This window comes from Esox lucius, chromosome 6 (genome assembly GCF_011004845.1).
Source record: "Esox lucius isolate fEsoLuc1 chromosome 6, fEsoLuc1.pri, whole genome shotgun sequence".
Taxonomy (NCBI): Eukaryota; Metazoa; Chordata; class Actinopteri; order Esociformes; family Esocidae; genus Esox; species Esox lucius.
Genome location: NC_047574.1, coordinates 9,913,605 through 9,928,528, shown reverse-complemented (window position 1 = coordinate 9,928,528; position 14,924 = coordinate 9,913,605). Strand labels below are relative to the sequence as shown.

Here is a 14,924-nt window from a genome sequence, read left to right as displayed (position 1 = left end):
TTGCATGCCAGCTTTTAGTGTGTCCACTTCTTCTTGCTGTTGAATCAGACTGACACAGCTTTGCACTGTTGCATATGAACTGTTAACAATCACATGCTCATCTAATGGGTGAGTACATCTTTCACTGTGCTTTAGAATGCAGTATGATGATTATTATTATTTATTATTAGATATTTTATCATTATATTTTCCAATGTAAACGACAATATGTTTTCTTCTTATGTTTTATTTTCATTTGTAACCTATAATACTTTTTTATTTTTTACAGGAGTTTAAGACAGTTGCAGGCGTTTTGGAAGTGGGAAGTGCAGAGGTCCACTCTGTGTTTAGTTCTGTGCAGAGCGGCCTGATTGACCATATTACCGGGCTGTGTCTTCTGGAGGCTCAGCTCATTACCTCTGGCCTCGTTCTGCCTCAGCTAAGGATGTGCCTCGGGTTGGATGATGCGCTCCAACACAATCTCATTGACGAGGCCACCTGGAAGCAACTCAGAGAGCTTCACGAAGCCAATGAGTGCCTCCTGAGCCCGTTGTTCTCCTCAGAGCCTCTCCCTGTCATGGCAGCGGTTAGAGTCGGGGCAATCCCTGAGCGCCTGGCCATCAAGGTTCTAGAGATTCAACTGGCCACCGGGGGGTTGAGGGTGTCCCACACTGGGGATGTGCTTTCCCTGGACAGGGCCTTTCAGTCCGGTCTGATTCCTTCCCCTCTGTACATCAAGCTCGTGGAGAGACAGAACACACAGAAAGTCCTGATAAACCCCAGCACTGCAGAGAAGGTCTCACTTGCCCAGATGGTTCAGAGGAGTGTGGTTGATAGAGAGACTGGACTAAGACTGGTGCCGGTAACGAAAAGCCACAATGGAAGCTTAGAGCTGACACCTGGAAGGGAGATGAATGTACTTAGGGCAGCTCATGAGGGGTTGATTGACAGAGAGACTACACTGAGGCTGCTGGGGGCTCAGCTCTTTGCAGGAGGTATTGTCGACCCCAAAACAGGCCGCAAGCTCACTGTAGAGGATGCCCTGTCAGAGGACTTGATCGATGAAGACACTGCCAGTGGGATACTTAGCCAGCAAGCCCAATATGGAGGCATTGTGGACCCTCAGAATGGAAGACGACTTACGGTGGAAGAGGCAGTTCAGTGTGGTTTGATTAGCTGTAGAAGTGCACTTTTGGTGCTAGAGAAACAGGGGTTAATGGGACTTTTATGGCCTGGTTCGGGTGAAATCTTGACAGTGTCAACTTCTCTGCTGCATGAAATCATCAATGACCAGTTCGCATTCAAACTGCTCATCAACAGACAGAAGATAGCCGCCCTTTACATACCAGAAGACTCCGAGGTAGTGGATATTGTCTCTGCTACTCAAAAGGGTTTTATTGATACACATACAGCAGAGGTATTGAAAACCATTGAAATACCTGATGTTTTTCCTGATGTTGATGAGCTCATGGAAAGCTTTTCAAGCTGGTTGATGTTGAGGGAGATTCAGATTGGAGGGTTGCATCGCCCAACAGATCATACTAAGATTGATGAAGAGAACGTAAAGAAACCATCTCCTATTGAGGCAAAACAGTTATTCATCTCATACCTCATGATGAATAGTTACATGGATAGAAATTCTGGACAAAGGCTTTTAATTTTAGATGGACAGTTGACCAAAATGGCAGAACATTTAGTTGATATTTCAGTAAAGACATCTGAAAACAAAAGACCAAACACTGGACTAAGTAGTGCCATTTTTGGGAATTCTTCTTTGAAAGAAGATATGTCAGAAGATTCAAACATTTCATTTGAAATTGAAACTGTGAATTATGGATCTTTGCACATACATGAGGAAACAGATAAAACAATGATGGACCACAATGCTTCCAATTTCTTCAGGGATGAGTCAGAATATAATCAGTCCGACAGTAAAACCTTTTCTGATAATCTGGTTAAGGTGCTACATCAAGATGGAACAGAGTTGGCTGCAGCTATTGACTTTGGAACAAATAGCATGCGTCCAGATCCTGAAATAAACATCAATGAAAATAACACAATCTGTGAAAATCCCATAACTATTGAAACCTCAGGTAATCAACAAAAATATGATTGTATTGGAAGTTCAGCGACACTGACTCCCCCCAAACCATGCTTATTGAATATCCCAGATATAGGTTTGCCCTTTGGTGCACAGGATTGCAAGGGGATCCAAGCACATGATTTCACAGAGGAGTTATCTTGCTCTGATGAGAATACCAGGCAGCACGATTCTGACGGCATTTATCAAAAGAATCCGAGCTCATCACCTTTTCAAATATGTTTAGAAACCAAAGATGTAGCTTTAAATAATCCACCAAAAGAAGAAACAGACACACAGGCCATGTCGGAAATCTCAACCACTCATATTTCATCCTCATTGAATTGCCAAAAAAATAAAATAATAGCACTAGGAGTCACAGAGGAAGCATCTGTGGCTGTTCATTCTGAAGACCATGATCTCTATCAAAATCTCTATCAAAAGAACCGTTTCGGCACAAGGACATTGTTTGAAATTGATAAAGGAATACCTCAAGATAATCTACAAACAGAGATGGTCAGTGGAGTTGCAGTCACGCCAAGAATCTTAGAATGCTCAGGACCTTCTATATTATGCTTAGTGAATGACACAGACATGAGCTTGTCACCATGTGCTGAGGATTCTAATAGTGTGACGGCACAAGGCCTTACAGAGGAATCTTGTTTTAGCTCTTGTAAGAATATCAGTGCAAGCCCAGCACTAAATGACATTAATTTGGCAGCCTCTGAAATAGCAATAGAAACCAATTTGGAAAGTTTGGTTTTTCCTAAATCCTGTTCAGTTGATTCTAAAAAGACCAACAAACCACCTGAATCTGAAGCCAGCGTTTTGAGAGATGAAAATAAGACGACACACAACACAAGTCAAGTGCCCGTTAAAATTGATGTAGAAACCTCACATATAGCTTCAGGTAAGCCAAATGAGATATTTATCCTTAATGGAGGTTCAGCTACACCAGCTATTTTGAATAGAGAATCTCGTCCTGGACCGTGCTCTGTAAATGACACAGTCATGAGCCTCCCCTTGGACGTCCCAGAGAATGTGTCTAGTGAAAGTATTTATACCAGACATCCTGATAGCATCTATCATAAGACTACTAATAAAACAGCTCCATTTGTATTTGATCTAAAACCCCCAGCTTTAGACAATCAAATAAAAGAGACTTTCACTATCAATGAAGGGTCAGGCACACAAACCGTTTTGGAAAGCTCAGCCACACCAAAGTTGTTCTTGGGGAATGTCGAAGTGTCAAGTCAACCCGCCGCACAGGATTCCATAAGAATGCCAGGACTTAATGAAGGTTCTTCCTCTGAAAATAATGTGCAACTTAAGAGAAGGGAGTTTGCACAAGGTTTGGCAGACAGGCTTTCTACATGTATCGACTCAGATCACAGTACCAGCCATCCCGCCTCCAACGTATGTGTTTTGACTGACAAAAGGGACACAATATGCACAAGCCCAGTGCAATTTAAAATTGATTCAGAAACAGACATTGCTTCAGATAATCAAGAAAGTTTCAATGAAGATTTAGAGGTTCAAGATTCTACATTGTACCCACTGAAGGACATTGATGTGAGTTTTTCCTCAGGTGCACAATCTTCCCCACAAGAAACATGTGGCTGTGAAACAGAGAAGCAAACGGACTTTGATTCTTCTACATTGACCACTTTATTGAAAGACACCCTTGACACAACCACAGAGTTTCCGTATGCTGAAGAAGTAGCATGGGATAATGAAGCAGAGAGAGGCTTTGCGATTCACCTTCTCAGAGCCCAAGTAGAGGAGGGGGGCATTTTGGATATCATCTCTGGGAAACGCTACAATCTTGATGCAGCTCTTGATAAAGGGCTTGTGGATGAGGAGACTGTGTTAGAGGTGCTGGCATTGCAGCTGCACAAGGGAGATGTATTGGGGGATAGGAGAAGCACAATGGAAACTCTGAAAGAAGCTGTGTCTGAAGGCTCCATATCCTCCCAGGTAGCCCTCCAGATCATGGAACAGCAGAGCCTGTTAGGTGGTGTATGTGACTCGAAGTCTGGATGCACTGTTAGTGTAAGTGAAGCATTAGATTCAGGGATGATTGATGGTGATTTGGCTGATAAGATCCTACACTCAGACCAAGTCCACAAAGCAATAATTGACCCTGATCGAAGTTCTACACACAGCATTTCCTATGCCTGTCTGGACCTCATAGACAATGCTGAGGCTGAGAATATGGATTCGCATCAGACAGACAAGAAGTTAGCGGTTTTGGTTCTTCATGCGCCCGATGAGGACGTTAATCGGGAAAAAGAGAATCGGATAAGATGCGCAGAGGAAGATCTAGGAATGGAGGGCAACCGAGAACTAATCTGTGATTCCAAGAAATCTGTACTTCATTCGTTCACCATTAGTAATGGGCCAGTACATAGACAGATGATAACACGTATCCTGCCAAATCAGTTAACAGAGGGGCGGGGCACTCACCAACCTGATACAACACCTTTCTTCAGGAAAGATGGTTCCTCACAGACCCCCACCAATCCACTGTCAGACATAGTCCCTGGGTTTACAAATGCCATCCAAAATGCTGTGTCGTCAAAGAGATGGGAAACCCCCACCATGAGCGGCGGTGGACCCAGTGGAGAACCTAGAGACCTGGCTGTGGAAGCGAGACAGACAGGTGGAGACTGTAACAAGACCAATCTGTCCTGTGCGGCTGTCAGCTTCACTCTGGGTGATGGGCAGGTGGGAGAGGGGCACCAGCACACAGCGGGGCACCAGACTGTCAGTCCGGTTCAGGGTGTCTCTGGCGTGTCCTGCTGGTTATCTGACGGAAGGAGAACGGAGAACGAGTTGAATGCCGTTGAACCATCAGCCAGCTGGTTAGTCAGTGGGTCAGACCAGGGAAAGGATGGGTCGTCAGCGAGGGGTTTGTCTGCCGATGAGACAGGCCCAGTGTCCAGAGGATTGTCTGCCGATGAGACAGGCCCAGTGTCCAGAGGATTGTCTGCCGATGAGACAGGCCCAGTGTCCAGAGGATTGTCTGCCGATGAGACAGGCCCAGTGTCCAGAGGATTGTCTGCCGATGAGACAGGCCCAGTGTCCAGAGGTTTGTCTGCCGATGAGACAGGCCCAGTGTCCAGAGGATTGTCTGCCGATGAGACAGGCCCAGTGTCCAGAGGTTTGTCTGCCGATGAGACAGGCCCAGTGTCCAGAGGATTGTCTGCCGATGTGACAGGCCCAGTGTCCAGAGGTTTGTCTGCCGATGAGACAGGCCCAGTGTCCAGAGGATTGTCTGCCGATGAGACAGGCCCAGTGTCCAGAGGTGTGGCCGTTCATGTTGACAAACCTGCAACAAGCGGTGATGGAGTTTTGTTGTTGTGCGCCTCTACTCTGCAACCTGTGGTGAGGTCAGATGGGGACATTGGTGAAGATATTGAGTCCTCATACAAGTCCCCAGGTCAGAAAAATACTTCTGTGCAATTTTTGAAACCCTCTGATTTAGCTGTTGTGTCCAATGTACAGAGTTTAGAAACCCGCAGTGACAATAATGACAGTTGTGATTTAGGTGGTCAATTGCCCACTAATGAGATAATAAGCCAAATCTCCCCCCATCTGACACTGAGTGACAAACATCAGTCAAATGGAGGTACTGAACAGGAAGCTAAAGCTATTGACACTATCTCTTCTGGGAGACGAGACAAGTCATCTGATGGCAGTTTCTCACACATTACTGATCCAGCTGATTTACCCACTGTGTCCAAGACTTCACAGAAAGAACCAACATGTCTGTCTGAGAAGTTTCCTGATACAAGTTCAACAGCCTCTGACACTACCCCACCGCCTCCATTACAGTCCACAGAGCCAAGTGTAATATCAAATGTTGAACAATATAAATGTGTTGTTGAGACTCATCCCCAGCCAATGGCTGCAAACATTCACCTAGAATCCTCCTCCAGTACACCCTCAACATCAGAACTGACCTCAGGGCATCATGTAAAAACGGAAGAGCCTGGCTCAGGATCAGATCGAGTACATGATGGAAATAGGATGAAACACTGTGGTGCTGTTGAGAATCACACCCATCTAATGACTGATCGAGTTCCTCCCGCCTCTTCCTCCATGACAACTGATAATGTCCCACCTCCAGTGCTGAACATATATAGTGCTCTCAGGTCTGGTTTAGGTGAGTTGGTGAGAATGAGGGTGGAGGGGGCCGATGTCAGTGACTTGGAAAAGGCTGAGACCAAAGCAGTGGAGGATATCATCAACATGATACAGGACAATTCACAGTCCCACGGAGGGGTTTGTGGTGATTCGGAAGAGACAGATGCAGCTTGCGGGGTAATGAAGAGTAGTAGCCCGGATCTCCTCAGGGATCTGTTGAAGCAAGAGTCTCTGTGTTCAGGTAAAACTAGTCCCGAAGAAGGGAAATCGGCCATTAAAGAAACACTGTCATGTCATGTGTCCCAGATTCAGTCTCAGCTTCTGCAGATTCTTAAAAGTGTATCTTCAAGTCAAGACCCCGCCATGCTTGAAGATGTGATAGGAACCTTGAGCAGTTTTTTGGGGGGTGCTTCTCATGAAGAAAGGCCACAAAACCTAGAGATCATCCAGGAAGAGGGTTCATCAGACGAGGCTGAAGGTGTTGTTGTAGATCCCATGGGAAGTCCTGACCTATGCCAATCTACCGAGGCTCAATCCAGTTCAGACAAAGATGATTCTGAAGCAATTCAAAGTCAAAGTTCTAAGGTCAGGGTACGTTTAATGTTCTAAAATCTCTAATGGTCTTGAACAAGTATTACTTATTGTTATTACAACTCATACACAAGTATTACTTATTGTTATTACAACTCATACACAAGTATTACATTATTGTTATTATGTTATATATATTCACCAGTACTCCACCCAGGATTTTCTGGAGTGTGTGGGCCGACTCCAGGACCATGCCGATGTTCTAGAGGAGATCAAGAACAACCTGTCATTTCAACAGGGCAATATCAGTAACAGTATGGAGGAATTACACTGTCAACTTGAGGAATCTCAGGTGTGTTAATGCATACCCTTAACCTAGCTACACAAATGCTTGGAATAACTGTGCATCCCTGAAAGTACTTTCAAGACACGTTCTCTATTTCTGTATGAGATCACTGTCCTTGCATGAGCATCTTTCTCAATATTCACTGTCTTTTTTATAGCCACTTTCCTGTTTTCTGACTAAACTCACTTTGTTTGTAGTCTATGGAAGCACATCTTTCTGCACTGGCTAGCTTTTTAACCAGAGATCTGGACATAGCCAAGCAGCTGTTAAAGTCTGCTGTGGGCCTCGTTCCCACGCATATCCACCAAGATCTGGCTTCAGCCTTTCAAATACTGCAGCCAGCGTTTGCAGATGTTTGTCAAATGTCTGCAGAAAGGAACTGTCTTCTAACGCAGGCCATTAACAAAGGAAAGGTCAGTGTTTGTTTCTTATTGTTGTAATATGAGAAAGAATGTAACTTACTGCAATAAACACAAAGTGAATACATTTCCATTGTATGAACCTTTGTTTTCAGGCCAATTTGGAGTCAACATACCACAAACTCCTCAGTAACCTTGAACGACTAGGCTGTGTTCATGAGATGGCCTGCAAACTAGACCTGAACACATATGATGTGGACACAGTGAAAGACATGATCCAGAACAATAAGGCATTGTCACACCTTTCTATCCATGTTCCTTATTTTGCCAAGTGTAGTCAAGCACTATGCTTATTCTGTGTCCATGAAACCGGACCTATAATACTCATTGCATATATGCGTTACGTTTTTCATGAGTTGTGTTGATTCATAGAAACCATGACAACTTCTGTCTGTTTTTCTAGGACATGGACTCTAGTCTGTCAGGGAGCTATAGAAAACTGGAGGACACTGCATTTGATATCCAGCTCTTTATCTCAGAACACGCCCAGTTCCTCAGTCCAGCTCAGAGCAGCCAACTTCTCAAGTCTCTCACCGCCACCCAGAGGACATTTAAGGAGCAGAAGGAGAAGTTGGCCAACCAGAGACACACCCTGGAACGCCACCTAGCGATCAGAGAGGAGGAGTGTCAACAGAAGGTTTGGACCCAGATGACTGGGCTGTGTGCCATTGTACCTCAGAAAGAGTGCATTGCGCTTTGTTGTGAAAACTATACAAACAGATTCGTTTTCGTAAAGTGAGCATGACTATTAAATATGTCTGTGTGTAATGGCTACATAAACAATATTTGGGAATAGATCAAACATTATAATGTAGTAAGTCAGATTTATGACTGTTAATCATTATTTGTCAATTGCATTTTTTTAAAACAACAAATAGAACATTGCTTGACCACTTCTTAACACTAACCTTTCTCAAGGTCCTGTTCACGTTTCACAGGCTGCAAGACACCTTTGAACTCTAAGCTTCAGAGGCCAAACTCAAAAAGCATCTTGAGTTACGAAATGTTTTTCGCCCCACCAACCTTCAGCACTAACCTTTTGTCTGCTCGACCCCTGTTCTTTCTTTACCGGAAAGCCGGCCTGTTGCGCGGCTAAGCATGTTTACAGCATACTCAGGCCATTGTCCTAAGGGGCTGACTGACGATGAATGTCTGGTGTGATTAGCATGTTCAGTTCAATGCGTTCTGAGGGGGTCTTTCGTATGATAACGTAGCTCTGTGGTGTGCGCAGTGCATGCTGGAGAAGCAGAAGGAGTTGTCAGACAAGCTGCAGGAGCTGTGTGACAACCTCACCAATACAGAGAACCGTCTCATAGGCCAGGAGCAGCAGGTAAAGGTTGCTGAGAGTGTGGGGGATCTCCAGCAGGTGCAGCAAGAACATCAGGTAAAGTTCAGTGGCTTGCCGGCAAAATTACTCAACTAAATATGATATAGAATGTAAGAATTATCTATTATTGTTGCCCATTTGGAATGTGCTACACATTTGTAATGTGCACAATTATATTTGCTTTGTTTCGAGTTGTGTTATTGTGCGTTCTGTGCCTCTGTCTTAATTTTTGTCTGTCTTCTGTGTTGAATGTTATATGTCCAGGCCTTGCAGAAAGACGTGCTGACCAATGGCAGCGCCTTGAACGAGGTCATCAGCAGCACCAAGAAGTTCTTGGATGAGAACCGGTCTAAACTGACCCCAGATCAGATTGCTGCCATTGAGAGCAAGCTGGAGGATGCCAAGAGCAAGGCCCAACTCATCAACCAACGGGCTGAGGAGTCACAGAAGGTTCTGGAGAAGTCTGTGACTGCTGCTATCAAACAGGAGACTGAGAAGGTTGTACAACAGAATGCTATTAAATGTATCAAAATTAAACTTTCTACCGTTGCTGGTTTACAGGAAAAGATGGATCCACTAATGACATGCATACAATTATTTTAGTTTGTCCGCTTAACGACAGGCAGTTCATCCCATTTTATTGAGTGGTCCAGCTGTCCAAGTACATATTTGCTGGTACAGCAAGGGCTTGAATCCCAAACATCTCTGTCAGCATGGCATGCCTTTATACCTTGGTGTCATCATTTACCAGACGCTCTCATTCAGTCCAGAGCACATACCTTTTCACAAAGGTTTCCCCTTCTTTTAACCGACTACATCCTATCTGTTTAGGTTGCTGCTGTAGAGCAGCTTGAGGAGAGCAAGAACAAGATTGAGGGTCTGCTGGACTGGATAAACAATATGGGGACTGAGAAAGGGATGGAGGGCGACCAGACCGACCATATGGGCAAACAGAACGGGAATCTGCCATTGGCTTCGGATACTTCGGCTGATAACATTCTGGCAGAGGACGATGACCTGAATGGAAACAATGGAAACATTGTCCAGACTACAGATAACGACTCTGGCAGAGAGGTGACAGGCGAGGCTTCTGAACCAGACCTGGACAAGCAGTACGACAGGATCAAGGTGAATCAACGCATTCTTTCTTGTGGTGATTCGTGATGGTTTGTTGCCAGTTCAGTTGGATTCACATCCTGCTTTATAGTGGATGTCTTGACCTTCATTCTTTTTCGAAATGAAATATTCACACACGATGTTGTTTTGCCTAAATGCAATATTTGCACTCTGTTTTTATACATCCATATTTTGTCCTGTGATCAATGCCAGCTCTGTAGTTTCTAATGTGACAGTGTTCTGTATTATGTAACTTTTACAATATATCATTTTAAATTTTAATTGACTCTCCTCACATCCAGGCTCGTCACCAAGAGATCTTGTCCCAGCAGCAGGACCTGATCATGGCCACTCAGTCAGCCCAAGCCCTGCTGGACCGCCAGGCCCACACCTTGTCCCCTGCAGAGAAGGACAAGCTACAGAGGGACATCCAGGAGTTGAAGGGTCGGTACAACATGTCCCTCACCCAGGCGGAACAGCAGATGAAGCAAGTGATCCAGGTCCAGGAGGAGTTGAAGAAGTTCCAGGGAGACTTTGAGGAGTTCCAAGGATGGCTGCAGCAGGCTGAGAGCCAAGCGGAGGACTTGGGGACCCCTGCTCGGGCTCTGGATGTTCTCACAGACAAGCTCCAGAGACAGAAGAGTTTCTCTGAGGATGTCATCTCCCACAAAGGGGACCTGCGGTTCATTACGATCTCAGGGCAGAAGGTACTGGATGTGGCGAAGGCCTGTGGACACATGGACCCTGGGAGGAGAGACACCCAGTTGGAGGTGGATACCACTGGTACCTGTGCTGCTGTGAAGGAGAAGCTGGACTCAGCTGCTAGCCGCTACAAAACCCTGCACTCTCAGGTAAAGTTTGTACACGTTTCCACAAATTACTGTTCCAATGCCTAGTCTTCAGCAAGGTTTCTGATCACACGCATGTTGTTCGCTGATCTGCCCTGGGTACACCAGGTGGGCTACATAAGGTTAAACTGCACGCTGGACGAGACATATGTCTTAGGCTGTTTAAATGTTATGGGATGTGTTTACCAGCTTTCGCCACTAGGTGGAAGCATTTCTGTTTTAAATCAAATTTTGAAGGACTATATTGACTTTGTGTAACACATTTCAGATGATATGCTATTTCATTATAAAGTACATTGTTGTGTCAGCTTCTCTACACCACATGTTGAGATACAGAAGAGAGTAGGCTGTCAAACTGCATGCTTTTAAAGTTAGGAAGTCCTGTCACATGGCAATGAACAACTCATATGTTTCAGTGTAACGAGCTCGGCAACAACCTCAAAGACGTGGTTGACAAGTACAAGAAGTATGAGGATTCGGCCGCTGCTCTCCTAAACTGGCTCAACATCTCAGAGGAGGAGGCCAGGAGACAACAGTCTGAGGCCATCGCTTCCGATCCGCAAACCCTACAGAAACAGCTGGAAGACACCAAGGCATGACAGCTCTAAATATAGTCACCAACTCAGTAGGACTTTTAATGTTAAGTGGAGGAATAGCTGTTTACAGAACAGTCTTATTCAGAGTTTCCTCTCTCTCACCTCTGAGAACTGAATGGGTTTGGTCATTACCCAGGTCCCGACTCACCTCTCCATATACAGTGTTTTCATTAATACAACGCTGCTATTTATAGGTCCAGATTCAAAGCTCACATGCCACGGATACGTTTGCTTATGTATGCCTTTGAGAAGGAGTGCTGACTGAGGAGTTAACAATTGGATTTGGACTGGATGGCTGTGCGGAGAGTGGCTGTTATCCTGAAATAGACCTTGTCCCTGGAGTACACTTCAATTGAGTGCAGTTGGCTTGTGACTTTATGTATGTAATGTCGAGGAATGAGAGCATGAAGAATTGTCCTATTGCCTGTCATGAAGTTACATTTCATGGAATATGAGATGCAGTATACTAAGAGGTGCCCAAAATTTCTTTTACGGCCTATATCACAAATCAGAACAAGTTTTCCCCTGAGCATTGGACAGTGGTGGAATTACAGTATTTGGTTGAATTACATAATCTTTTTGGTCCGATGCTTGTGAACGAATGTGGTCAGCAGTATGTGGCTCAGTGTGCCGTGTCTGACTGTCAGTGATATAATCCTCTGTTTGTTTGTTATGGCCAGGCTCTGCAAGGTCAGACCACTGGTCGCCAGACGACCGTGGAGACACTCCGCAAAACAGCTGACTCACTGGTCACCTCCGAGGGGGACTTGTTGACCAATCAGGATGAGATCCAGGAGACAGTAGGTGGGTGATCTACATTTAGATTCTCATCCGGTGTTATTCATTGAAGTGTTTATGAATCGCTCCTGCCAATGTAGGGTAACTATGTTTTTCATCAGGGAGTCATTTGGATGTTCATTTTCCAGATGCATTTTGGGATTCATGTGGGATATACTTTAGTATACACTATATAAAATAGTTTCGCAGTTTTTAAATGAATTTCTTTATGCAACTCATGCAATCATAAACGTGTTTGGATTACATACACTTATTTGAAAATTCAGAGGAAGGCCTGTGATATCCTGTGATAAAAGCTAACAGGTAAGGTATTAGTTGAGTGAGCTTAGTGTTTGACAAAGTGCCTGGACAACCATGTGAGAGCAGAGACTGATCTGACTCAAGTCACAGGGTGAGCTGTCTTGTCAGGGCTCAGTCCACCCTGATGAAGCTCTTGCCAAAAGGGTTGGTTGTCCTGTGCTGAGGCGGGCCGGGCCTGGTTGTCCTGTGCTGAGGCGGGCCGGGTCTGGTTGTCCTGTGCTGAGGCGGGCCGGGTCTGGTTGTCCTGTGCTGAGGCGGGCCGGGTCTGGTTGTCCTGTGCTGAGGCGGGCCGGGTCTGGTTGTCCTGTGCTGAGGCGGGCCGGGTCTGGTTGTCCTGTGCTGAGGCGGGCCGGGTCTGGTTGTCCTGTGCTGAGGCGGGCCGGGTCTGGTTGTCCTGTGCTGAGGCGGGCCGGGTCTGGTTGTCCTGTGCTGAGGCGGGCCGGGTCTGGTTGTCCTGTGCTGAGGCGGGCCGGGTCTGGTTGTCCTGTGCTGAGGCAGGCCGGGTCTGGTTGTCCTGTGCTGAGGCAGGCCGGGTCTGGTTGTCCTGTGCTGAGGCAGGCCGGGTCTGGTTGTCCTGTGCTGAGGCGGGCCGGGTCTGGTTGTCCTGTGCTGAGGCAGGCTGGGCCTGGTTGTCCTGTGCTGAGGCGGGCCGGGTCTGGTTGTCCTGTGCTGAGGCAGGCCGGGTCTGGTTGTCCTGTGCTGAGGCAGGCCGGGCCTGGTTGTCCTGTGCTGAGGCAGGCCGGGCCTGGTTGTGCTATGCTCTGTTGAGCCAGGTCTGGCTCTTCTCCCGTGTGGATGGTACGGGTACTGTTGTTTCAGAAGGGGCGAGGTGGCCATGATGCTGGTCTAATGGGTGTGGTGATCCCTGTCAAATGCAGCATCCTATACTATGGCTGAAGTGTCTATGTGCTGAATCTCCTGTCAGAGGCTTCCTCTGCATATGTTGGCTGGTCGTGATCCTGAGTCATGGTTCTGTTCTGTCCATGACACATAGGGGCATAACGGTTCAGGTATGTTGGACGGAACCTCTTTGTTACCTTGTTTAATCGTACTGCTCTTGGCTGAGTGGTATTTGGAAGAGCTGTTCATTTACAATAGTCATCTTTTCCAAGTGCATGACCTGTGATCTGTATTTCTATCTGTATTTTCTATCTGTATTTATTTCACAGGGCTGAGGTAAGCATTGGATTATGATGCTTGTATTAGACGTCAACCCAAATATGTTCATGTGATCATCACCAGGCCTCTACGTTACAGCGAGAAACATATTTTACTACAGCCTTGATTTCTGTATGCGAGCTATACTACCAGCTTATGGTGAAGTTTATGTAGCGAAACTAAAGTAGCTACATTTGCGCCCTGTTCCTGTAGATATATCATGACGGATTTGACTAATATCCACTATGTTAGACAGTTATGACAGTTTATGACGTGGTGCCAATTACAGAGTCCATCTTTTATCTCCCACGGTCTGCGCTCCATTAAACCACGCTCACTATCTATGAGCCCTCATTATAAGACACTAGAAGGACATGTGTTCGGTGTTGGCCGTATTCGGCAGAGCATTCAGTTAACTGAGTCAGAAATCAGGGATGCACAGGTTGGTACTGAAACTATCTACATTGGGGATTCATTTAAATGAAGAATCCAATGGTATAAAGAATCTGGTTTGTCTATTCATTAACATGGCCAGAAATATTGTCTTAAACATGGTATACAGATATGGCACTCACAAAATATGGCAAACACAACGTGTGCCAGAAGATCCTGTTAACGTAGTGCTGTGATCTACGATCCCCCTCACTATTCACCTGACCTTAATGAATCCCCCACAGGATCAAATTACCGTCACTTCACTGTGGCCAGAACAATGAAACAAAAGACAGGAAAACAAACACATAGATTTGCTCTCCATGAAAGGTCCTGTTATTCCGAACTCCATTTATACACAACATCCCTGTAAAGGACTATACATTACCAGTACAGCAAAATACAGCTTATTAGCTCATTCATTTTCTGGGCAGATATGAATTAAGGATTTTTTTCTGGGAGTACTCCAAAGTCACAAGAGGTTTTAGTAGTGCTAACCTTTGGCCCATTGCCTTGTGTCCTGCTTTCAGATGATATTGTGGAGAGGTATGACAACCTGTCTAAGTCAGTGAGTGACCGTAATGAGAAGCTTCAGATCACGCTCACCCGCTCTCTGAGTGTCCAGGACGGACTGGATGAGATGATGGGCTGGATGGACGGAGTAGAGGAGGGTGTGAACGACAAAGGACAAGTCCCTCTGAATTCTGCGGCCATTGGACAGGCGCTAAGCAAAGAGGCGGTGTGTACTGTAAACATTGGCCCCTGTGTAACTGGTTATTACCGGTCAAACAGACAAAAGATCATCGTTTCTTTATCTTACTGAAACTGGAATCTTTTGCTTAACT

The 14,924-nt window shown here is 45.6% G+C and overlaps 1 protein-coding gene across 28 annotated transcripts in view; it reads left to right on the top strand.

Moving 5' to 3' along the window:
* dst (dystonin) overlaps nt 1–14,924 on the top strand; it is a 143,473-nt gene that overhangs the window by 79,207 nt on the left and 49,342 nt on the right. For 25 of the 28 annotated variants that reach the window (XM_029120388.2, XM_029120385.2, XM_029120382.2 and 22 more), the window contains 12 exons: nt 269–6,799; nt 6,945–7,091; nt 7,283–7,498; nt 7,600–7,734; nt 7,908–8,141; nt 8,736–8,888; nt 9,096–9,329; nt 9,663–9,959; nt 10,250–10,798; nt 11,212–11,388; nt 12,072–12,195; nt 14,610–14,818. In XM_029120388.2, the coding sequence (XP_028976221.2) occupies nt 269–6,799; nt 6,945–7,091; nt 7,283–7,498; nt 7,600–7,734; nt 7,908–8,141; nt 8,736–8,888; nt 9,096–9,329; nt 9,663–9,959; nt 10,250–10,798; nt 11,212–11,388; nt 12,072–12,195; nt 14,610–14,818 (9,006 nt within the window). The remainder of the gene's footprint in view (nt 1–268; nt 6,800–6,944; nt 7,092–7,282; nt 7,499–7,599; nt 7,735–7,907; nt 8,142–8,735; nt 8,889–9,095; nt 9,330–9,662; nt 9,960–10,249; nt 10,799–11,211; nt 11,389–12,071; nt 12,196–14,609; nt 14,819–14,924) is intronic. The other 3 variants (XM_034292579.1, XM_029120367.2, XM_020047222.3) reach the window with 3 other exon arrangements.